We start from the raw sequence: 24,931 nt of genomic DNA on the forward strand, positions 1-24,931 counted from the left end.
CACACACATACAAAGAATGGAATGTCATGAGTTGAAAATGAAAATAAATCTGGGCTATTCTTTATTGAACTAATGGTCTCCTTAGTTACTCAGAAGGCCTCTTGAAGACCAGGAGAACACCAAGGTTAAATCTGCCGTTTGATCGTGATGTGGGGGGAGGGAGAATCATAGAACCATAGGGCTGGAAGGGGCTTTGGAAGTCTTTTGGTCAAACTAATCCAACGCCAGGAGACCACATACTATCCAGGACAGAAGACCGTCCAATCTTTTCTTGGAAACCTTCGATGATGGAGCGCCCACAACTCCAGAAAGTTCTGTTATTAATTGTTCTCACTGTTAGGAAATTCCTCCTTCTTTCCAGGTCGGATCTCCCTCCGAGAAGGACCCATTCCTTCTTGTTCTACCCACCCTGTCCTATGCTACGGATCTCCTAAATCTGACAGTGCCTGGGCAGGCCATCTTTTTCCTTTCCAATTAGAAGGCCCACTGCTCTTTCTTAGAGCAGAGGTCTCCAAAGTTGGCAACTTTTTAAGACTTGTGGACTTCAACTCCCAGAATTCTCTCAGTCTTAATTCTCCCAGAATTCTCTCAGCTGCCAAGTTTGGGGACCTCCTGTTCTAGAGCAGGCTTTGCAATTTCTTGTGGAAACCGTGCTTGATCTTCCAGTTTGACTTCAAGATTTTGAACTTGATTCTTGTTGGGAAACAATCGTAGGGAGAAGCCATCGTTGAATCCGATGCACAAGAAAGACCAGTATGGGAGGATCAATCACACTGTAAAGCTAGCAGTCTCCAAAAAAGACTCTTTTTCTTTTCCCCTTCTTCTTCACAAGTCACTTTGGTGGAGACCCAAAAGTTCTTCGCCTAAACTGATGAGGCCATTGTCTTCCAAGGCAGCCATCAGGCTCTGAATAGTGGCCTTCTTGCCCTCCGAGTCAATAAACCTGCGAAGCATCTGGTACGCTTGTTCGTACAGGCCTTCACGTTCGTATTCAATGGCTAGGTTATCGATGAAGGGGTCCCGGAGGGCTCGGCATTTGGTCTGTAGGTAGAGGGACCGGCCCACCTGTTTCCATTTCTTGGACACCAGTTTGGCGAACTTCTGGTGGTCATCGGGGGTGATTTTTCTGTTGGCTGCAAAAGGGAAGCCGGGAAATAAGATGATTTTAACATCTTGCATACCTCTTGTTGACAAAGGTTATGAGATTAGAGATTAGATTAAGATTAACAGAGTTTGGGAGAGACTTTGTAGGTCATCTAATCCAACCCGACCTTTTACGACCTTTTTGCTAAAGTGAATCACTACAGTTGTTAATTTAAGTTAGTAACGTGGCTGTAGAATGAATCTGGCTTCCCCATTGACTTTATTTGGCAGAAGGTCGCAAATAAGTGTAAATAGCATTTAGACTTATTGTTCCGACCAAGGCTTCCTGAGACAGTAACAATCACACGCTGTTCCTAAGACCCCTTTTTTTTTATTTCAATGGCTGTGAATTATATGCATTCACAGCCCGTAATGCGTCCCAACCAGTTGGTGAATAGTCCAACAGAAGTCTGCCACAGTCCTTTGGGATAAGGCTAATAAACACACACCTTTATCTCCCTTGAAATGCTGCCAACGACTAAATCGCCAATTAGCTGTACAAGCGGAGAACAAAGTAAACATGGAGCTTCAAACTCTAAACCAGGGGTGTCCAACCTTGGCAACTTTAAGACTTGTGGACTTCAACTCCCAGAATTCCTCAGCCAGCAAAGCTGGCTGAGGAATTCTGGGAGTTGAAGTCCACAAGTCTTAAAGTTGCCAAGGTTGGATACCCCTTTTCTAAACCGACCAGAATGAACAAAGTTGCTTCATGTCCCTTTGCTCCTCCTTTGTTTTATGAGATGGGCCAATCATCTCCAAGCCTTACTCCTGAGTTGCCCCTTTTGTCTTAAGTGTTCTTGCCTTCTGGCAGCTCTGTGCAAGCGCCACTGGGAACAGGCTCCCCTGTTCCTCTGCCTCGCTGATGTCAGATTCTGGAGGCTCCGGAGTCAACATACAACTCTCAGATGGCCCTGGTCTCATCTCTGTGTCGGGCGCAGATCCCTCGTCCGAGCCCTCCCTAGACTCCCAGACTGGCCCATGTTCCTCCCCACTGTCCGACTCTGCTGCCAGCGGACCACAACAACTGCGCCAGAGTCCCGCCCTCTGCCTTTCTTGGCTCCTTCCTCCCTGGTACTTTTCCACAACTTGTCTGAGTTTAAAGTTGGGTGGCCGGTGGACCACAACACTTATATACCACTTCACAGGTCTTTATACCCCTCTCTAAGTGGTATACAGACTCAGCATATTGCCCCCAACAATCTGGGTCCTCATTTTACTGACCTCAGAAGAGTCAACCTTGAGCTGGTCAGGATTGAACTCCTGGCAGTGGGCAGAGTCAGCCTGCAATACTGCAGTCTAATCACTGCACGTAATAGATGGATGATGGATTGATGGAAGGGCAATAGCGCTTAAACTTATATACCGCTTTCCAGCCCTCTCTAAGCCGTGTACAGAGTCAGCCTCCTGCCCCCAACAACCTGGGTCCTCATTTTACCCACCTTGGAAGGACGGAAGGCTGAGTCAACCTGACAACCATCCGAAAGATGATCACGTGAGCCTGGGTCATAAAAATATGCCAGTTGCCAAGCAGGTGAATTCTGATCACGTGACCACAAGGGATGCTGCAGCCGTCATAAGTGTGAAAAATGATTTTATTCTTGCTTTTTTCCTTTGCCAGATATACTTCAAGATTGTTCTATTTAGTTCTTCAAAATATTTTTTCTCTATTTTTGTCGGTATTGTTTGGAATTTTTAAAAAAGTAGTTTCGGTAGTATATTCATTTTTATAGTGGCTATTCTCCCCATCAAAGATAGTTGTAAATTCTTCCATTTCTCCAAGTCCAACGTTTTTTTATGGTATGGAAAGAGTACGATACATAGATACTTTCAAAGACTCTATGTGAGGAATGCCTTGCTCCAGGTATGGGAAAATATTAAACTACAAAACAATATGAAAATACCAGTCTGGCTTTCCACAATGGAATCATTATTAATCTTATTTTTTGGGGGAGAATTGTATTTTATAAAGACATTTTAAATGAGAATGGTGAACTTAAAACTAGACAACAATTACAAAACCAAGGGGTGGACTTAGCTTGGTGGCCACATCTGCAAATACAGTCGAGATATGAGAAAGATGCAAAAACATGGGGTTTTTACAAAGAATCAACAACACTTGATAAGATATTATTAGGGACAGATGAAAAATTGATTAAAAATACAATATATATAATTACTATAAAATGGAAGAGGAACAAGTCAAAAAAAAACAATGATTGGGCAAAAAAAATGGTTATACTATAGAATTAGATAAATGGCAAAAATTTGGGATAGGAAGTATAAACTGACAATGGCTACTGCATACAGAGAAAATCTCTATAAAATGTTTTATAGGTGGCACTTGCCACCAGCAAGATTAATAAAAATGTTTAGCAATATGTCTGCCAAGTGTTGGAAGTGTAATCAGACCTCAGGTACTTATTATCATATGTGGTGGACTTGCACGAAAACAAGAAAATATTGGACAAAAATACATACATTGGTTGGAAAAGTTGATCAAGCAACATATATCCTGAAAAGACAGCCTAGCCATTTTTCAGGGCTCAAAAAAATAAGACCGGCCTTATTATATGAAACACGGTAGATCTGAAACTAGAAATATTTTTGTTGGGTATATTGCCAGAGGGCTATGATAAAGGGGCTATATATCCAGTTTTGTATGCATTGACAGCAGCAAGGATTGTATTTGCACAATATTGGAAAAATGAGAACATTCCATCAGATGAGGATGTAATTCGGAAAATATTAAACAGTGCAGAGATGGATAGACTGACGTTAAAAATAAAGGACAAAGAAGACACAGAATTATTACTTAGCATGGAATAGATTTTACAAGTGGTTAGAGATAAGAGGTAGAAATTAGATGAAGAAACATACATACATACATACATACATACATAACACACACACACACACACATAAAAGTGTGAAAACGATCCTGTTGCTTTTTCAGTGCCTCTGTAAGTTGGAACAGTCACTAAACGAATGGTTTTAAGTCAGGGGTGGGATCCGACAAGGTTAACTACTGGTTCAGTGATTTACAATGTGCTTTCCTGCACGCTGTGCGCCTGTGTAAATCTTCGTCTGCTTGCTGCCTGGACAGCTGAGCAGCGCTGCGTGCAGGGAAGCAGCGTTTGAAAAAGCAGGAAATAAAGGTCAGGTAAGAGCCTGGGAGGGCGGGTGGGCCAAAACATGCAGCAGACATAGAACCAGTTCCATGTCTGCTGCTCTTCAGAGCTACCGGTTCTACAGAGCCGGACAGAACCGGTGGAATCCCACCTCTGCTTGAAGTTGAGAATGACCTGTAAATCCTTGTGGAGAACCTACTGAACATGCCTGTACGGCCTTCCATTCCTTATCTCGGCCCAGCATTTTTGTCTCCAGTCCCTGCCACACTCACCAAATTGTTGCTTCTGGAAAAAGAAGGTATCTTCTTCAACCGGAGGCTTTGAAATCTCCGGAGGGCTGGAAGATGGAGGGGAGGAATTTAAAGTGTGGAAGGAAGAATCTGAAGAGAGCTGTGATTTCGAGTTGCTTTCTTGAAAAGTCAGATTCACCAGGGATGCTTCCAACTCTGCTACTTCTTCATCTCTGAGATGATTCGGCTTCAAAAAAGAAAAGACAAGGAGAGGGATGTGGGGGAAGTTTCTGTAAATTATTTTCTTTCTTTGCTGCATGCATTAGTTAGCATTTTTCTAATCTGAATAACAGAATAGGAAGGGAACTCTTGAGGTCTTCTAGCTCAAACCCCTGCTCAGGCCTTATACATTCTGGAAAATGGCTATCTAATCTCTTCTTTAAAACTTCCTGCGTTGGAGTCCCCACAATTTCTGGAGGCAAGTTGTTCCACTGATCAATTCTTCTCACTGTTAGGAAATTTCTCCTTAGTTCTAAGTTGCTTCTCTCCTTGATTAGTTTCCATCCGTTGCTTCTTGTCCTGCCGTCTGGGGCTTTGGAGAATAATTTGACTCCCTCTTCTTTAGGGCAGCCCCTCCTATTAGTGGAACACAGCTCACATCACCTCTAGTCCTTCTTTTTACTAGGCTAGACCAACCCAATTCCTACAATCTTTTAAAATATGTTTTAGCTTCCAGCCCCCTAATCATTCTTATTGCTCTTCTCTGCATTCTTTCCAGCATCTCAATATCTTTTTTTATATAGTGGTGATCAAAACTGGATGCAGTATTCCAAGTGTGGTCTTTCCAAAGCATTATAAAACTGCTCAGATTTAAAACAAGGAGAGTTAGAATGCTTGGTTGAGAAAGGCAGGAATAGCTAACACCCGAGAAGATAGGCTCAGGATCCAGAGGGATCTTGACAGACTAGAACACTGGGACGTATCTAACAAAATGAAATTCAATGCAGAGAAAAGTAAAGGCCTACACTTAGGCAAGAAAAACCAAAAGGACACACATAGACTGGGTGAAATCAGGCTCAATAGCAGTAACTATGAGAGGGATCTTGGAGTCTTAGTAGACAACCAGCTAAATAGGAGCCAGCCGTGTGTAGCAGCAGCCAAAAAAGCCAATGCAATCCTAAGTTGCATTAACAGAGGCAAACAATCAAGATCAAGGGAGGTACTAATACTACTCTATAAAGCCTTAGTAAGACCACACCTAGAGTACTGCATCCAATTTTGTTCACCACATAAAAAAGATGTTGAGACTCTAGAAAAAGTAGAGAAGAGCAACCAGGATGATGAGGGGACTGAAGGCTAAAACATACAACGAATGGTTGCAGGAACTGGACATGGCTAGTCTAGGGAAGAGAAGGACCAGGGGAGACAGGATAGCAGTCTTCCAGTATTTGAGGGGCTGCCCCAGAGAGGAAGGGGTCAAGCTATTTTCCAAAGCACCTGAAGGCCAGAAAAGGAATAATGTAATGGATGGAAACTGAACAAGGAGACATTCAACCTGGACATAAGGAGGAATTTTCTGACACTGAGAACAAACAACCCATGGAACAATTGCCTTCAGAAGTTGTGGGAGCTTCATCGCTGGAGGCTTTCCAGAAGGCAATGGGACCTTTGTTTATGTGGACCCTGAGCCAGCATTTTAGTGGCTGTCTCTCCGAGGTGATAACAAGCCACCCATTTCAGAGTCTGACCCTTACCTTCTCCCGAGAGATGGTCTCCAGACAACGTTCTTCTTCTTGGATGATGGAATCCAACTTTTCAGCACCAGCCCTCAGTTCCGTCTTGAGGGGCTCCAGGCTGGGCAAGGCCAAAGAGACCTTGAGATGCCTCTGGAGAGCTTCTTGAAGTTCTCCTTGATGGTAGCTTTGCAGGAACTTTCGGCAGTTCTCTTGCTTGTGGAACTTGAGCTGGATGATCAAATGAGGGTCACTACTATGGACCTTCAGAATATCCAGCCCGTTAAATCCCCCTGTGGAATCTGTGGAGGAAAGAAGGGAAAAATGGAAGATGAGTCAGATGGTTGACCACTGGTGGCTGCAGCAGAAGATCTAAGCCAGTGCCTTTCAAACTTAGCAATGCTAAGATGCGTGGACTTCAACTTCCAGAAGACCAGCTGGGGAATTCTGGGATTTGAAGCTGAAGCCCGTATCTTTTAAAGTTCCCAGGTTTGAAAAACGCTGCTACAGTCAGTGGTTATGTCCTTGAATAAACCTTCTCTGGAGAAGGAGCCTGTAAGAGATCAGCTAGGGGCATTTCTAAAGAAGAGGAAGAAGAAAAGAAGAAGTCTTCAGAGGTCAACTTGCGTCATCACACCAGGTTCTTGGAACCATTTCTGAAAGCTCCTCACTCTGCAGTCCTGTAATGTTGGGCAAGACAAGCTGCAAGTCAAAAATTAAGACAAAACTCATTTTGATTGTTTGGAAGAGTTCCTTGGGAGGGGTGATCTATTCTGGAACAAGTGTTCCACTTAGGTGTAGGTTGCTACTCTTGATACGCACTTTCTGGATTCTGCTCTAATGAATGCTGGAAGGATGTATAAACCTCTCCAGAAGAAAAGTATATTTAATGATAACTTTTGTTATTTTCTGGTTTCAAGTCTTAGAAGAGCAACCGTACTGCTCAATTCCTTTGGTTGTGGATAATGACATTAGAGCATTCTGCCCTCGTGTCTCAACAGGGCTTATTTTGTTACTTCAAAAGGCAACTGGTCTGTTTCTTTCCTTGAGGAAGATGAAGAAAACATTTCCCTTCTCATCCAAGAAGCTTCATCAGTTCTGATGGCGGGGAGAAGGAAGGATAGGTACCACAGACATTTCGCCTCCATCTTTGGATTGGACTTCGACCCTGTGCTTGCCTACTGATGAGTGTATTGTTTTCAGAACTTGGTTATTTTGACGGTTTTGTAAGCTATGATTAAGAACACATATACGCCCCAAGCCGATGGGGGCTTATTCAATCAATGGTTAAACCTGCATGGGAAACAAACCAAGGTCTGAATCAAAACAAGCTGGCTTTGAGGGAAAGGCTGTTTATGCACTTACACTGAGCACCTTATACCCAACTTGGCTGAGCTTCTAGATCTCTTATTAGCTTTATGTAGCACAGCAAAAGAGATGTTAAGGGTCTGAAGCCATAGGATGAATGGTTAAGGAAACTAGGTATGTCTAGTCTAATGAAGAAAAGGATGAAAGGTGACCTGATAGCTGCCTTCCAATACTTGAGGGGCTTGTGAGGGGGAAGACGGGGCTTGACTTATTTCCCCAAGGACCTGAGGGCAAGACAAAACGTAACGGATGGAAGCTCATCGAAGAGAGATTCAACCTAGAAATAAGGAGAAACTTTCTAATAGTGAGAACAATTAACCAAAGGAACAGCTTTGCCTTCAAAAATTGTGCGTGCTCCATCACTGGAGGTTTTTAAGGAGACAATCACTTATCTGAAATGGTCTAGCAGGGTCTCCTGCTTGAGCAGACAGTTGGACTAGATGACCTCCAAGGTCCCTTCCAACCCGGTTATTCTATATTCTGTATTTATCCTTGTTTCCATTTGGGTTTTGTCATCTCTACCATCTTTGTTCCTTTGTGTATAGCCTTCTTTTAACAATTTGTACCCGGAGTTGCAAGGAGTCAGGTGGCACAACATTATTATTTAAGGTTGGTCAATTATTACTATAGTTGGTCACAGTCAACCAGGTGTTATTATATATTGTTATTATATTATTAATTCAGATGTTTAACTTTTCTTGCTCTCTTCTTCTGAAGGAAATATATACCTAAATATAAGCCCTGTTCCTTCCGGTTCCCCTTATTAGGTACATCTGTACAAGGTTGAGCTCAGTTTTCCAAATATTATTTACAATAGCAAAATGTAGCTCCCGCTCTTCAAACCTTTCCCATTCCTGCCCCAAATTTTTCCTTTCTGGAGGTAAAAGTTCAAAGATAAGTAGGTGGTGACTCATCTACTCTTAACTTTATGGCTATGGTCACAGAAAGCAGAAAGACCTTGGGTGTAAACTCTTTCTGCAAACATGACTCAGAAGATCAAGGCAGGAAACTATTATTATTATATACTTTATTCATTAAACATGAAACTCAAGTCAACTGAACATTTAAAAATGTATCACAAATATTAACTGGCACTAATGGTTAATACGGGTTGTCGCCAGCATTCTAGGTATTGACCAAGTACCTTCTAAGTATTATCATCAACATTATTATTTTGTTGTTGTTATCATCATTATCATTCATCACACAGTCAGCCAGATGTTCAGACTGGGTTTGGTATTTTTGTCTACCTATCGAGTCCTTACCAAGGACCTGGGCAAATTTGGATGTTTGATGGTGTTACAGATATCATCGCAGGATAGAAACTGTTCCACGTCAAGCTGCCTCTGCAATTGACCGATGGCCAATTTATCAATGCCACCGATGGTGTTCAAGGGGTGCTCCAGTTGTTTTGGGACTGTACCTATTAACTATTAACATTGGTACTACCCTTGCTTGCCTTTGCCATAGTCGTTCTATTTCTATTCGTAGGTCTTTGTATTTTGTTATCTTCTCCAGTTCTTTCTCTTCTCTTCTGCTGTTTCCAGGCACTGCCACATCCACTATCCAGACTTTATTTTGTCTTTCTTATTGACAACTGGGTGTTAGTTTACCTTTTTCATTTTCTATGACTTTTTTCTATTTTATGGTCCCACCAGTTCTTGCTCACAGGCAAATGATATTGCTTGCAGATCTTTCAATGCACCATGGTTGCTACTTTGCCATGCCGCTGCTTGTAGTCAGTTTGTGCAATCTTCTGGCAGCAGCTTACCAGGTGGTCCCCTGTTCCTTCAGCTTCTTTGCATAGGCGGCACTTACTGTCTGTTCCTGTCTTCTCAATTCTGGCTTTGTATACATTTGTCCTTAAGGCTTGGTCTTCCACAGCCAGAATTAATCCCTCAGTCTCTTTTTTTAACTTTTCTGCTCTTAGCCAATATTGTTATTATTATTGGTTAATCTTTAGTGAGATTCATAGCCTTTGGGGTTGATTGGTAGCTCAACAGCTCGAGTCCTAACCAAGGACCTAGGAACTGTTCAGGTAGCGTCAGAGGATATAAGCTGTTCCAAGTAGGGTGTTTTTTTGTAAAATCAGGGTATTCAAGTCTGACAAATTCAGGATTTATTATTATTATTATTATACACAAAAATGACAGTGTACACAGCAAACGAGATAATTATGCTGGGTTTTGTATCACAAATAACTAGTCGAACAATTCCCAAGCGTTTAGGTCTGCGTGATGTACTGGCGGATTATGCGAGCAGATCCCAGTAAGGTGGCCTTCTGCAGCTGACCAATGGTGATTTTGTCAGCGCCAATTGTTTTTAAGTGCTTGCCTAGGTCCTTAGGCATAGCAGCATCCAGTGTGCCGAGTACCACTGGAACCACCTGCACTGGTCTATGCCAGAGTCTTTGCAGTTCGATTCTCAAGTCCTGATATCTGGTGATTTTTTTAAGTTGTTTCTCGTCGATTCTGCTGTCACCAGGTATGGCAATGTCGACGATCCACACTTTTTTCTTCTCCACAATCTTGATATCTGGGGTATTGCGTTCCAAAACTTTGTCAGTCTGTTTTCGGAAGTCCACAGTAGTTTTGCATGCTCATTTTCGACCACGTTCTCAGGCTTATGATCCCACCAGTTCTTTGCTACAGGCAGATGGTAGTTGTGACACAAGTTCCAGTGGACCATCTGAGTGACTGTATTGTGATGTTGTTCGTAGTCAGTCTGAGCTATTGTCTTGCAACAGCTCAGTATGTGATCAATGGTTTCATCAGCTTTTTTGCAGAGTCTGCATTTGGGGTCATCAGCAGATTTTTCTATTCTGGCTTTGATTACATTCATTCTGATGGCTTGTTCTTGGGCTTGAAGAATCAGGCCTTCTGTCTCTTTCTTCAGTGTTTCATTGGTCAGCCATAACTAGGTCTTTTCCTTATCTACTTTTCCTTGGATCTTTTCAAGGAGCTGTCCATGCAGTGCTTTGTTACACCAGCTGTCAGCCCGAGTTTGCATCGCTGTTTTCCTGTATTGATTCTTGGTTTGCTGCACTTTGAGCACTTTCTCTTGTTGACCTCCATCAAAGCTGGTTCAATACTGTCTTTCACATAATCTGCCAGAGCATGCTTCTCTTCTTCGACTGTCTGCTTCACTTGCAAAAGTCCTCTGCTGCCTGCTTCTCTGGGCAAATATAGCCTGTCAACCTCACTACAGAGGTTGCAGAGCATAGTGTATGGTAATCAGTTTTCTATACACTATGGGCTGCACCCGCGTAATGATGTTGACAGGCCATTATATTATTATTATTATTATTATTATTATTATTATTATTATTATTATTATTATTATTATTATTATTATTATTATTATTATTATTATATCTTTAGTGAGATTCATAGCCTTTGGGACTGGTTGGTAGCTCAACAGCTCGAGTCCGAACCAAGGACCTAGGAACTGTTCAGGTAGCGTCGGAGGATATAAGCTGTTCCAAGTAGGGTGGTTTTTTTGTAGAATCAAGGTGTTCAAGTCTGATAAATTCAGGATTTCCAAATAGCGAGGTAGCCCTTTAGGTATTGCTCCAAGGGCTCCAGTAACAATTGGGATAACACACGATTTCTTTTTCCAAAGTCGCTCAACTTCAATTTGTAAGTCCTGATACTTTGTGATTTTTTTCTTGTTGCGTGTCTACAATTTGTGCATCACCAGGTATTGCCATGCCAATGAACCAAACCCTTTTCTTCTCAAGTATTGTTATGTCAGGCATGTTGTGGGCCAAATGCCTGTCCGTCTGAAATAATAATAATAATAATAATAATAATAATAATAATAATAATAATAATAATAATAATAATAATAATAATAATAATAATAACAACAACTGATGAATCAGCTAATCGTAATTCAGTTATCCTTGAGTCTGGATATTCTTGGTTCCATAACTTGTACATCCTTTTTTGGTAGCCTCGTTTTTCTGGTTCTGCTTTGCAGTAGCATTTCATTACAGAGCGGTTCTCTGACATGGTGTATTTCTGCCGCTTCTGAGGTTGTTCAGCTTCCAGTAGCGCTGCAGGCCCCCATGCCCTGGTTGCTCAGCTATGGGACCCGTGTCCTGTAGCCCACTGGTCGACGGATGCCCAGGATACCCTGGATATCAAGATTGTGGAGAAGAAAAAAGCGTGGATCGTCGACATTACCATACCTGGTGACAGCAGAATAAACGAGAAACAACTTGAAAAAATCACCACATATCAGGACTTGAGAATTGAACTGCAGAGACTCTGGCATAGACCAGTGCGTGTGGTTCCAGTGGTACTGGGCACACTGGGTGCTGTGCCTAAAGACCTAGGCAAGCACTTGAAAACAATTGGCACTGACAAGATCACCATTGGTCAGCTGCAGAAGGCCACCTTACTGGGATCTGCTCACATAATCCGCCGATACATCACGCAGTCCTAAATGCTTGGGAAGTGTTCAACTAATGATCTGTGATACGAAACCCATCATAGTTCTCTCGTTTTCTGTGTACACTGTCATTATTATCATTATTATCATTATTTATTTATTTATTTATTATTATTATTATTATTATTATTATTATTATTATTATTATTATTATTATTATTATTATTATTATTATTATTTACACAGGGTAGTATTATTTACACAAATGGAAACATTTTGAACTCAGAAGAAAAAAATCTGAGCTGTTTAGCCAAGAACTGGATAACTGATTCCCTCTGAGCATAAATACATGTAGGGTAGGTGGAAACAAGACTAATGCGATCAACGTACCTGCAAATGCCAACTTCAACGCTTTGTATACGCAGGGCTTCTGCTGTGGGCTTCTGTAGAGTGTAGGCAGAAAGACCTTTTCCGAGGTTACCTGGACAAAGAGGTAAGCACAGCCCACCCACTCATCCATCCTGGCTGCCATCCTGGAAGTGCCTCCTGAAATGGAACACAGATTAAGTGTCACTAGACAGGCCTTCAAACCTCCTCATCCGAAGACCAAGTCCTCGACTTCAAAACAGTTCGTTTAGTGGCCAAAGCGACTTTAGAAGATGTTACTGCAAGTCGTTCTGGACTTAGGACCATTTGTTTACTGGCCGTTGGAAGGGACAAAGGCACTGGAAACAGGGACTTACAAGCAGTTCTTGGACTTACGACCATCAGTGTCCTTGTGGTTCATATGATTTAATTTAGGAGCTTGGCAACAGGGATGTAACAAGCCTAATGCACATAATCCCCAAATTAGAATAGAATAAGAGAGTTGGAAGGGCCCTTGGAGGTCTTCTAGTCCAGCCCCCTGCTCAAGCAGGAGAATCTATACCATTTCAGGTAAGTGACTGTCTGGTCTCTTCTTAAAAGCCTCCAGTGATGAAGCACCCACAATTTCTGAAGGCAACTTCTGTTCCCAGGGGTGGGATTCAAAAATTTTAACAACCGGTTCTGTGGGCGTGGCTTAGGTGGTAGGCGTGGCTTGGTGGCCATGTTACTGGCTGGGCGTGGCCAACTCAACATCACTCACATCGAGGTATGCATCTCCTCCCCTGGCCTCTCATGACTGTGGGGATGCTGCAACAGTCGTAAGTGTGAAAAATGGTCCTAAGTCACTTTTTTCAGTGCCATTGTAACTTTGAATGGTCACTCCACAAAAGCAAAGTACCAGCAAAGGAGGGGAAAAAAACTCCAGAGACAGGAAGTCTAGTCTTGCCAAGAATGTAATAAGGGTTAACAGAGGCAGTTTCTGTAAGCAACCCCAGAATGTTTCCTTCTTGCCTTCCTTACAGGATTAGGCCAGTAATTTCTTCTAACAACCGGTTCTCTGAACTGCTTAGAATGTTAACCGGTTCTAGTGAATAGGTGCAAACTGGTAGAATCCCACCCCTGTTCTGTTCCACCAGTTAATTGTCCTCCCTGATAGGAAGTTTCTCCTTAATTCCAGGTTGCTTCTCTCTTTGGTTAGTTTCTAACCATTGTTTCTTGTCCTGCCCTCTGGTACTTTGGAAAATAATTTGACCCTCTCTTTGTGGCAGTTTAGTTTAATTTACTTTATTGTCATTGCACCTCATACAACGAAATTAAATACCATCTTCGGTGTACACTATGACAAATAATAACATAACTAATAAATAAACAATAGTAAATAATAACAGCCCCTCAAATACTGGAATACTGCTATCATGTCACCCCTAATTCTTCTTTTCTCTAGATTTAGCCAGACCCAAGTCCTGCAGCTGTTCTTCATATGTTTTAGGGTCCAGGCCTTTGATCATCTTAGTTGCTCTTCTCTGAACTTTTTCCAAAGCCTCAACATGTTTTGTAATGTGATGACCAAAATTGGCTGCAGTATTCCAGGTGTGGTTTTACTAAGGCTTTACAAAGTGATATTAATGCTTCATGTGATCTTGATTCTATGCCTCTGTTTATACAACCCAGGATTGTATTAGATTGTATTGCAACCATTCATGTATCAACCATTCAAAGTTACAATGACACTGAAAAAAGCAACAGCCAAAAAAAAAAAAAAAAAGCAATTTACAATTGGTCCTTGCACTTATAATCATTGCAACAACATTCCCACAGTCAAGGCCACTTGGAAACTGACATGTGTTTATGACGGTTGCAGCATCCTAAATACCATTCATGATCTTCCCAGCTAACATGTAAATTTAGTAACTTTCAACATGTAAAGGCAATGGGAAGAGGCAGATTTGCTTAAAGACTTTGTCATTCACTTAAAAACTGCAAAACATTTACTTAACAACCCTGGCAAAAAAAAAAACATCACAAAATTTGGCATGACCCACTCAACAATCACTTTCCTTAACAACGGAAATTCTGGCCCTGAGTGTCATCGTAACTCAAAAACTACTTGTGGCTTGTTTTACATTAATGGGACGCGCATTGTGATTTATTCTGCAGATTGTGCTGAGTCTACCATTTTTAAACATGGTTGCATTGGATCAATTGCATCCAGTTTTGGTCACCACACTTTAAAAAAGATGTTGAGACTCTAGAAAGAGTGCAGAGAAGAGCAACCAGGATGATGAGGGGGCTAAAACATATGAAGAATGGTTGCAGGAACTGGGCCTGGCTAGTCTAGTGGAGAGAAGGACCAGGGGAGACACGAGAGCATCTTCCAATATTTGAGGGGCTGCCCCAGAGAGGAGGGGGTCAAGCTATTTTCCAAAGCACCCGAAGGCCAGATAAGGAATAATGGGTGGAAACTGATCAAGGAGAGATTCAACCTGGAAATAAAGAGAAACTTTCTGACAGTGACAACAATCAACCCCTGGAACAAAAGTTTTTCTTCAGAAGTTGTGGGAGCTTCATTACTGGAGGCTTTCAAGAAGAGACTGGACTGTCAGAAATAGTGTAGGGTCTCCTGCTTGGGTGGGGGGTTGGACTAGATGACCTACAAGGTCCCTTCCAACTCTGTTTAGTCTGTTAAAAAAACTTTTCAGAATGTAGCCCAACACACCCCTGCCTTTCCCTCCATCAAACGTGAGCAAAGGTAGACGTGCAAAGGCCATGTTGTATGCGAGTCACCTTCAGTAGCATACCAACTCCTAGCGATTCATTTAACAACGGTGACAAAAAAAGGTCCCAAAATCAGGCGCCACTGACTTAACATTTGCCTGGCTGAAGAGCAGAAACTGTGGTCCCAACTAGTCCTGGGTCATGTGGTTGCACCCCCCCTTTTTTAATGCAAGAAGAATACAGGTAGTTCTCAACTTACAACAATTCATTTAGTGACCGAAGTTACAACGGCACTGAAAAAAAGTGACTTGTGACTGTTTTTCACACTCACGACCGTTGCAACATCTCCAAAGTCACCTGATCAAAATTCAGATGCTTGGCAAGTGGTTCATATTTACGACGGTCGCAGCATCCCAGAGTCACAAGCCGGGGTGGGATTAAACCAGTTCGATCCCCTTATACGACCTTCTCATGGACAAGCAAAGTCAATAAGAATTCACTTCACAATGGCATGACTAATGTAACAATTGCAAGGATTCCCTTAACAAATGTGGCAAGGGAAGTCGTAAAATGGGTCATAACTCCCGTAAAGAATGTTTCACTTAGCAACAGAATTTCGGGCTCAGTTGTGGTCGTAAGCCAAGGACTACCTGCATAGACCCGTTCAGCAAATCCATTGGCGAGATCGGCAATCTGGTGGCTTTCCGCTCAGAATTCCTTACCCTGCCTTGCAATCAACTGGGAATACAGGTCTCGACTTACAACAGTTCATTTAGTGACCAAAATTACAATGGCAGAGGGGGGAAAAGTCACTTATGACCATTTTTCACACTTGTGACCGTTGCAGCATTCCCCACGCTCCTGTGATCCAAATCCCGAGGCTTGGCAATGGACTCGTTCTTACGACGATTGCTTGTGTCCCAGGGTCACGAAGGGGTGGGAATCTACAGGTTCGGACCGGTTCTATAGAACCGGCTGTTACGATTGTGCGTACTTTGGAGGAGCGGCAAATCGTGCCCCTTGCTTGGCCCTGCCCCTCTCCACCCTCCCCTCCCCGTCAGTCCTTATCGCATCACGGACTGCATTCTCCCTCACCTGTCACTCCTTATGGTATTTTTTTTTCCTCCCAACTATCAGCTGTTCCAAGGATCAGCTGTGCCAGGATCCCCCTCGCTCTCTTACTGCTTGGCCCAGGAGGCTTCCCTGAGGCCCAGGAAGCAAAAAGGTGTGTGTGTCTGTCTGTCTGTGTGCTATGCACACACACACACCCCTCCATTTTGGCCTCAGGGAAGCTTCCTGTGAGCAAAAATGCTCTCCCCCAGGTGGTGTCCCTGAGGCCCAGGAGGCAAAAACCCCAAACCTGAGGTAGGGGGTGCTGCAAAAAAAAAAAACAAAACCAGTCACATGGCGACGCCCACAGAATCGGTTGCAAAAAATATTTGCATCCCACCGCCTGCTTGCAAGCCAAGTCCACGGGGACGAAAGATTTGCTTGACAACCACGTGACCCACTGAACACCTGCAATGATTCCAAACGGGGCAAACCTCTTTCTTTTAAGCGCCGTTTTGCTGATAACCAGACCACGTCGGGAGTCCCACGGTGAGGCCTTACCTCTTTTCTAGGGTTAGGGCTGGAGGGGTAGAAAGGAGGTTGGTGCCACTTGGGTTGAAATGGCTTTAATTCCGGACTAGAACCACCTCGGGGGAACCCGGCAACCTCGCCGCGTCCCTTTCGGCCCCCCTCCCTCCTCGTCCTAACGGCGGACCAAGGAACCCCCCTACCCCCACACCTCCCTCCGCCTTTCCCGGGCCAACGAACGGAGTTGCAAAGGAGCGCTGCTGCTTGGAAAGGGAGTCGCCTCTTCCCGGAAAGACCGAGAGATTCCCCCCGCCCCGCTCCGGGGAAGCCCTTCCATTCCCACGCGCGCGTGCTAGGAATCGGGGCCAATCTCCCCCACCCCGACCCCGCGAAAAAGGGAAAGTCATTATCACCCCCCTTTTTTGCCCTCCTGCTGGTTGGATCTGGCCCCCACTTTCGCTTTCCTTTAGAGCCCCGCGTCCGTCCCCCCAAAAGGGAAAGTTATCGTGACCCCCTGCTGGTTAGAACCGCGTCCCACTTTCGCTTTCTTTTGAAGCCCCCTTCCCAGTCCCGGGGACGCAGGCCAAGGAGGGTGGCTAAAAAGCGAGAGTGCTTTCCACCCCCTCCTTCTCCAGTCCGACACGTGGGGGCGGCGATCGGCGGCAGCTCCAGCTTTCACACACACACACACACACCATCCATCCACCCACCCACGCTTCTGTCCGCCCCCGAGGAGGCGACCTCTGGATCCAGCTGCAGGGGGTGGGTGGGGGGGGGAGGAGGGCAGGAGGAGGAAGCGCTTCGCGGGGAAAAGCCCCGGGCTGGGTTCCTTGGCGAGCCCAGGTGGGACAGGCAGGGCTGTGGGGCCTGATGGGACCCTTGCCCCCGGGGGCCCCTCCCCCCTCCCTCCCCCCCCCTCCCCAGCATAGGGGCCTCCCTACTGATCCGTGCACGTTCATTCATTTGCAATTTGAATTGAATCGAATTGGTCCTTTGCATGTCAATCAATCTGTGCATGTTAGTTCGTGCCCCTTGCGTCGTATCAATCCAGCAAATCCTCTTTACTACCTTTTTATTCTTCATGACCTTTATTATTACCTTTCCCCGCATTTTTTTAAAAAAATTTAATACTTAACACGCATCCATAGAAATTCACCCCATTTTGATTGGTGGGGAGTCCGCCCAGAAAATAAATCGACCTGTGTTTAATTGGATGGACCATCGACAGGTTTCATTCCTGGGAGTAGTTAATTGTCTTAGCTTTCCCTCCCCCCCCACCCCAGGACCCATAATGCTGGTAAAAGACAGCCCTGCCGGAGGAGGGGGAAGGGCGGAATCGCGGAGAGGGGCGAGCGAGCCAACTTGGCGCGCGATCCGGACCGATCCCACAAACTCCGGATCGCCCCCAACCCTCTTTTTGAAAGCGCTCTGCCGTCCTTCGCCAAGGAAGGGCAGGAAAGGGCGCATTCCCACGACACGCGCGGGACACGGAGAAGGGTTGGGCAAAACCCGGGCGCCGATCCGGGGTCCGGTTTCTCGCGCAACCGCTCCCTCCCCCCCCGCCCCCGCTCCACCTCCCGGAGCTCACACGGAACACCCCCTCCCGCCTTGCGGAGGTCGACGGACAGAGAAGCCGGTTCCAGGGCCCGCGAGTTCGAATCCCCCGGTAAGGCTTTTTGGCGCCGATCGGCCTGCTGGGCGAATCCGGGCGGGATCCTCGACCACCCACCGCCCCCAACTCCCACGGCCCCGCAAAGCCCCCCCCGATGCCTACCCGCGTCCTAAGTAGCCGAGCCCCGCCGGCCGCCTTTCCGCCTTGACGCGTCACAGAAGTTCAGGGCGGAGGTTGCCAGCCGGGCACGTGCGCGCTTCCCGGGATAGGATCGGGCGCCGCTGCCTCGTAGGCGACGGAGCCGGGAAGTCTCGCGCGCGCGGTGGGCGGGGGGCGCTTTTTTTTTTTTCCCGTGCACCGTGAATGGAAAAGTCCGGCCCATTCAGAAAAAAAAAGTTTCGGAAGTTCGGCCAGTTACTTTGTAGCCCAAGCGAGATCATCGCCGCCGCCTTGGCTCCAACTGGCCGGAGGAGCCGTCCATCCGCCCGGGAGCCTCGCTTTCATTGGCCGAGAGTGGGCGGGAGGCGGATGCGGAATTCCTTACGGGCCAATCAAGAGCAAGAGCCCTGGGCACGTCATGCTCCAGACCTTATTAGGAAGCCATCGCCTTGGCAAAGGGAAGTGTGTGTGTGCGTGTGTTTGTTTGTTTGTTTTGGTTTTTGCCTACGGGGAGAAATTGCAAGAAATTCTTCTCCCTTTAGCTCTTTCTGCTTTTCTTTTTTAGGTAGGTAGGGAGAGCGGGCTGGGTGATTTGGAAAGGGGAGCAAAATAGAGGGGCAAAGAAAAGAGGGCCTCTGAGCATGTCTAGAGTGCCCGACCCTTGTCTCCCCTGGCTCATTTATCATAATCGGGGCAGGGGCCTCCAACCTTGGCAGAATTCTGGGAGTTGAAGTCCTTCCAGGCTTAAAGTTGCCAAGGTTGGACACCCCTAACCAGGGGGGAACCGTGTCGTACAGGGGCCAACCAGGTTGGGGTGGGACGGGGGTGTTGCAGAATAGAGCCAGGCAGGATTTCTCCTTTTCCTGCTGGCATTCAGGAGGCAGCATCCAATCCTGATGAGGAAGCAGCCTGACACCCCCCTCCTCAATGAGTTAGTCTGGTCTAACGGATAACAGATAATCAGAGTTGGAAGGGACCTTATAGGTCATCTAGTCCAACCCCCCACCCAAGCGGGAGACCCGACACTATTTCTGACAAATTGCAGTCCAATCTCTTCTTGAAGGTCTCAAGTTATGGCGCTCCCACAATGTCCGGGGGCAGCTTCTGTTCCCTTGGTTGATTGTTCTCACTGTCAGAAAGTTTCTCCTAATTTCCAGGTTGAATCTCTCCTTGATCAGTTTCCATCCATTATTCCTTGTCTGGCCTTCAGGTGCCTTGGAGAATAGCTTGACCCCCTTCCTCCTCTCTGGGGCAGCCCCTCAAGTATTGGAAGACTGCTCTCCTGTCTCCCCTGGTCCTTCTCTTCCCTAGACCAGCCAGGCCCAATTCCTACAACTGTTCATCATATGTTTTGGTCTCCAGTCCCATAATCATCCTGGTTTCTCTTCTCTGCACTCTTTCTAGAGTCTCAACATTTTTTTTATAGTCTGGTGATCAAAACTGGATGCAGTACTCTAGGTGTGGTCTTACTAAGGCTTTATAGAGTGGTATTAGTACCTCCCTTGATCTTGATTGTATCCCTCTGTTAATACAATTTAGGACTGCATTAGCTTTTTTGGCTGCTGCTACACAGTGCTTGCTCATATTTAGCTGGTTGTCCACTAAGACCCCAAGATCCCTCTCACAGTAACTGCTATTGAGCCTGGTTTCACCTGGTATATATGTGTCCTTTTGGTTTTTCTTGCCTAAGTGTAGGACTTTACTTTCCTCTACATTAAATTTCATTTTGTTAGACACGGCCCAGTGTTCTAGTCTGTCAAGATCCCTCTGGATCTTGAGCCTATCTTCTTGGGTGTTGGCTATTCCTGCCAGTTTAGTATCATCTGCAAATTTGGTAAGTTCCCCTTCTATTCCCTCATCTAGGTCATTAATGAAGATATTGAAGAGTCCTGGGCCTAAGACGGAACCTTGTGGCACCCCACTGCTTAGTTCCCTCCATGTAGACTTAGACCCATTAAGGACTACTCGTTGAGTACGGTTTGTCAGCCAGTTGTGAGTCCATCTAGTGGTGGTCTCTTTGTGCAGCCTTTCCTAACCTTTTAGATATGTTTAGAAACTCAAAAGTCCTTGGCCACCTTATGAGAAGGAAGGACTCCCTGGAGAAGAGCCTAATGCTGGGGAAAAGGGAGGGCAATAGAAGAAGAAGGGGACGACAGAGAATGAGGGGGCTGGATGGAGTCACTGAAGCAGTCAGTGTGACCTTAAATGGACTCCAGAAGATGGTAGAACGCAGGAAGGCTGGGAGGAATGTTGTCCATGGGGTTGCAATGGGTTGGACATGACTTTGCAACTAACAACAACAACAAACTGGCTATTGCACACCCAGACAGTTGAAGAAGAGGGCAACTATGGTCATTATGATGATATCACAATTAACAATCTATCAGCCCTTCAGGCAGGAACCCAAAATTCTGAGTGAAAACAATACCTTTATTGCAAGGTTCCGGTGAGACAATTTTGCAAGTCTGCAAAGCGCTTCCCCTCTCTTGCCTTTTATGGAGTGGAATGGGGAGGGGGATCCCCAGGAGGGGGAGCAGAGGTGGGATTCAGCCGGTTCTGACCAGTTCTGGAGAACCGGTAGTGGAAATTTTGAATAGTTCAGAGAACCGGCCAATCCCGCCCCTGACTGGCCCCACCAACCCCATCCATCTCTTCTCCGTCTCCCATCGAGTCCCAGCTGATCGGTTGGGTCTCCTTTGGTTGCCCTGCACAGGAGAACGGAGCTGGAAAGCAGGTCAGTGGGGTGATTAGAGAATGGGGATTTTGCAATATCCTTCCCCTGCCACACCCACCAAGCCACGTCCACAGAACCGGTAGTAAAAAAAAATTGAGTCCCATCACTGCTAGCAGTGATCGTAAGTGTGAAAGATGGTCATAAATGAATGGTTTGAAGACTACCTGTATTTTGCCCTCAGAGCCTACAGTACCCAGGTCAGCCACTGGGGGCAGTAAATCATACAGTATACATGTTGCATGGCTGTTTTAGAACATCCTTCCAACCTCCGATATGATGCCTCCTTATGGGTTTTACTGTGCTGGTTTTTCTGACCTTTGAGTCTAACTGGCCTGATATAAAGACTTTTTTTTTTTTTCATTCAGTTACTCAGAATTGTGGAGTTGTAACCAGGCAGAATGTCAGGTGGTGCTCCATTCAAAATTCAAGAAAGAAAAACTTAGACTCTTTAGATTAGAGCAGGGGTGTCCAACCTTGGCAACTTTAAGACTTGTGGACTTCAACTCCCAGAATTCCTCAGCCAGCTTTGCTGGCTGAGGAATTCTGGGAGTTGAAGTCCACAAGTCTTAAAGTTGCCAAGGTTGGACACCCCTGGATTAGATCAAAGAAATCTTTTACTGAAGATGAAGTGGTAGCATCAAATAGAATTCTGAATCTGAGAAATTAGGCGCGCAGACCACATATACAAAGTGTTGGAAATGTCCCCACCCCTCATAGTTCAAAAGAGTCTTCCAATTAAAAGTTGTGAATATAATCATGTGAGCATCTTCAGGTGGTGATGAGGCCTCTGTCCGTTGACCTTGACATATTTTGATAAAGAATTTGCAGCTGCGCAGAGGAAAGGAAGCTAAGCGAGGAATAGAAAGTTAAGAGCAGGAATTTATACTCCCCCCCACTCCTCATTTACACAACACAAGAATGTAACCCCTCCAGCTCTCTTCCCAGACATATCCCCTCCCCCCGTTACTTATGGCAGCCAAAAGATGCAAAGCAGTAGAAAAGATCTTGAAGGCTGACACAGAAACCTTTTGAATGCCTGAAGTTCACTTTTATTTTATTTTTCGTCCTAGCAAATTGGAAAAAAAAAAAAAACTTTTGGTTTTATGAGGGTTTTTGCACTGCCAATCGTATCATATCTGTTATAATGTACTTCTTCCTCCTGTCATAAACTTTGGAGCGTAACAGGAACTGACACATCATAATTGCAGAGGGCCATAAAATGACTTATAAAGCCCTACATGGAATAGGAGTGGATTATTTGCAGAGCCCAAGGTCTCCCCAGCGGTATTGGCTCACCCCACATCTCGTATAATAGGCTGGGCAACCTTTGTGTTCCTTCCTTCTGCCAGTATATACTTTGGGTAGGAGGTATATATTTTTCGGTGGCACCTTTGCTGTCTTAAGGGTTAACTGAGTTTTGTCCCATTTTACAACTTTCCTTGCCACGTTTGTTAAGTGAATCACTGCAGTTGTTAAATTAGTAACACGGCTGTTAAGTGAACTTGGCTTCCCCATTGACTTTGCTTGTCAGATGGTCGCAAAAAGGGATCACGCGACTCTGGGAAACCGCAAGTGTCATAACTATGAGTCAGTTGCCAAGCATCTGAATTTAAATCACGTGAATATGCAGATGCTACAAGAGGCGAAAAATGGTCACGTCACTTTTTTAAAGTGTGGTTGTAACTTTGAATGGTCACTAAATGAACGGTTGTAAGTCAAGAACTACCTGTACAGTGTTTTCATTTTTCATGGTGTAGCAATAGTACCTAGACTTATATACCACTTCACAGTGCTTTCCAGCCCTCTCTGGGGGGTTTACAAGTCATCATTTTGCCCCCAACAATCTGAGTCCTCATTTTACCAACCTTGGAAGGATGGAAGGTTGAGTCAACTTTGAGCCAGTCGGGATTGAACTGCTGACAATTGGCAGAATTAGCCTGCAATACTGCATTCTAACCACTGTGCATCATGGATGGATGGATGAATGGGAAGGAAGGAAGGAAGGAAGGAAGGAAGGAAGGAAGGAAGGAAAGGAAGGAAGGAAGGAAGGAAGGAAGGAAGGAAGGAAGGAAGGAAGGAAGGAAGGACAATAGCAATAGCACTTAAACTGATATATAATATAATAGAATTCTTTATTGGCCAAGTGTGATTGGACACAAGGAATTTGTCTTTAGTGCATAAGCTCTTAGTGTACATAAAACTATAAGTGATAAATCATGATCATAGTCATCATAAAAATATACTGCTTCACGTGCTTTACAGCCCTCTCTATTGTCCCCCAACAATCTGGGTCCTCATTTTACCGACCTCAGAAGGATGGGAAGGCTGAGTCAACCTTGAGCCGGTCAGGATTGAACTGCTGACAATGGGCAGAGTCAGCCTGCAATGCTGTATTCTAACCACTCAGCCAGCTCTACTCTCTATGATAATTGTTTGCCTTCCAATTGTATTATATATTTGGGGGTGTTGGTTGCCTTGTAAATTACCCAGAGAGCTTCGAGGACTGGATGGATTCTAAATTTGATTAGACCCCAAGGAATAAATCCGAAATGGGGCCTTCACGCTGTGTGAAGGAAGGGTGTGAGAAGGCCCGTTGCTGCTGTTCAGGATACAAGAGACGGAATCGTTCGTCCGTGGAAGGAAAATCTGGGTGTTCCTCTAAGCAGCCGGCGAATCCTCCTCTCCCTGCAATGACGTGTTTCGTTTTGAAATGCAATATCAGGGCTCCGTTGCCCAAGGATTTACCAAGTGCAGAAGGCAGAACAAACACAGGTTTTACGAGCAGCAATGATAACAAGCCAGGAAATCAAAGGTCAGTTTGTGTGCCAGGGCTTGAATTACAAACTACAATGAAAACCGTGTGTTAAATCGAAGGAAGTGACTTCACCCATTCAGTCTTTCCGGAAAGTAAAAATAACTGCTGATCCTTTCTCCTTTTTCAGGACTGCAGTGAGAAAGCAGGAAGGGAAGGAGGTTCTTGGTAGGTGACATGCAGATTCCTCTTGCGGATTTTGAGGTCTGGTTTGAGAGCAAAATGGCATTTCTTCTTTTCCCGAGGTGGCTGGATGTAAGACCGGCAGATACAGAATCTTGCTCCTTCTGTCTCTGGATCAGCTGTTCTTTCTTCTCCTTCTCTTTTTTTTTCTTCTCATCAAGTATTGGAAGACTGCCATCCTGTCTCCCCTGGTCCTTCTCTTCACTAGACTAGCCAAGCCCAGTTCCTGCAACCGTTCATTGTATGTTTTAGCCTCCAGTCCCCTCATCATCCTGGTTGCTCTTCTCTGCACTCTTTCTAGAGTCTCAACCTCTTCTTTATAGTGTGGTGAGCAAAACTAGATGTGAAATTCTAGGTGTGGCCTCACTTTAGTGCGTGTTTTCTTTCAGAGAAGAGTCCCTGAAGGATGCCGGAGACAGTTGGAGATGCCTGGAACTACATCCCGGAGGAAATTCTCTCTCATGTCTTTTGCTACTTGTCCCTGCAAGACAGACATACGGTTTTTCAGGTCTGTAAGAAGTGGGCTGCAGCAGTTTCGGCCGGCTGTGTCTGGAGTTACACAGAAGTCAGGTAAGAATGGGAGTAAGGTGGGTCATGGAGTTGAAGTAGCTGTGAATAGGCAAAGGAGGAGGAGGGATGCGGTGCAGAAGGACATAATACTCGTAAAAGCAGTTTGCACTAGGTATTAGGCTGCACGCACTATGCTTATGTGTGCTGTGGGTGGCTTTATTATTGGCTTAGTTAGTATATATTATAATCCAGCTTTTAGGGAGTC

General features: G+C 45.0%; 2 protein-coding genes across 10 annotated transcripts in view; one reads left to right on the plus strand and one right to left on the minus strand.

Moving 5' to 3' along the window:
- Positions 1-31: 31 nt before the first annotated feature.
- On the minus strand, positions 32-18,723 carry TRADD (TNFRSF1A associated via death domain). The gene is made up of 5 exons (XM_026672105.2): positions 18,431-18,723; positions 12,388-12,543; positions 6,256-6,536; positions 4,544-4,748; positions 32-1,133 (listed from the first exon to the last, which is right to left on the minus strand). Exons 2-5 carry the CDS (start codon positions 12,527-12,529, stop codon positions 826-828), a joined length of 936 nt encoding a protein of 311 aa, XP_026527890.1. The 5' UTR covers positions 12,530-12,543; positions 18,431-18,723; the 3' UTR covers positions 32-825.
- LOC113430830 (F-box/LRR-repeat protein 8-like) overlaps positions 16,477-24,931 on the plus strand; it is an 11,465-nt gene continuing 3,010 nt past the window's right edge. The window contains exons 1-3 of one of the 9 annotated variants that reach the window (XM_087971694.1): positions 17,292-18,322; positions 24,104-24,141; positions 24,546-24,726. In XM_087971694.1, coding sequence (XP_087827820.1) covers positions 24,563-24,726 — 164 coding nt within the window. In that variant the 5' untranslated portion in view covers positions 17,292-18,322; positions 24,104-24,141; positions 24,546-24,562. Of the gene's footprint in view, positions 16,678-17,291; positions 18,323-23,840; positions 23,974-24,045; positions 24,229-24,545; positions 24,727-24,931 lie in introns of those variants that run through there. The other 8 variants (XM_087971691.1, XM_087971693.1, XM_087971698.1 and 5 more) reach the window with 8 other exon arrangements.

This window comes from Notechis scutatus, chromosome 9, assembly GCF_049901735.1.
Source record: "Notechis scutatus isolate UNSWTSFEM ecotype Mainland chromosome 9, rNotScu1.2, whole genome shotgun sequence".
In the NCBI taxonomy this organism is placed as follows: domain Eukaryota; kingdom Metazoa; phylum Chordata; class Lepidosauria; order Squamata; family Elapidae; genus Notechis; species Notechis scutatus.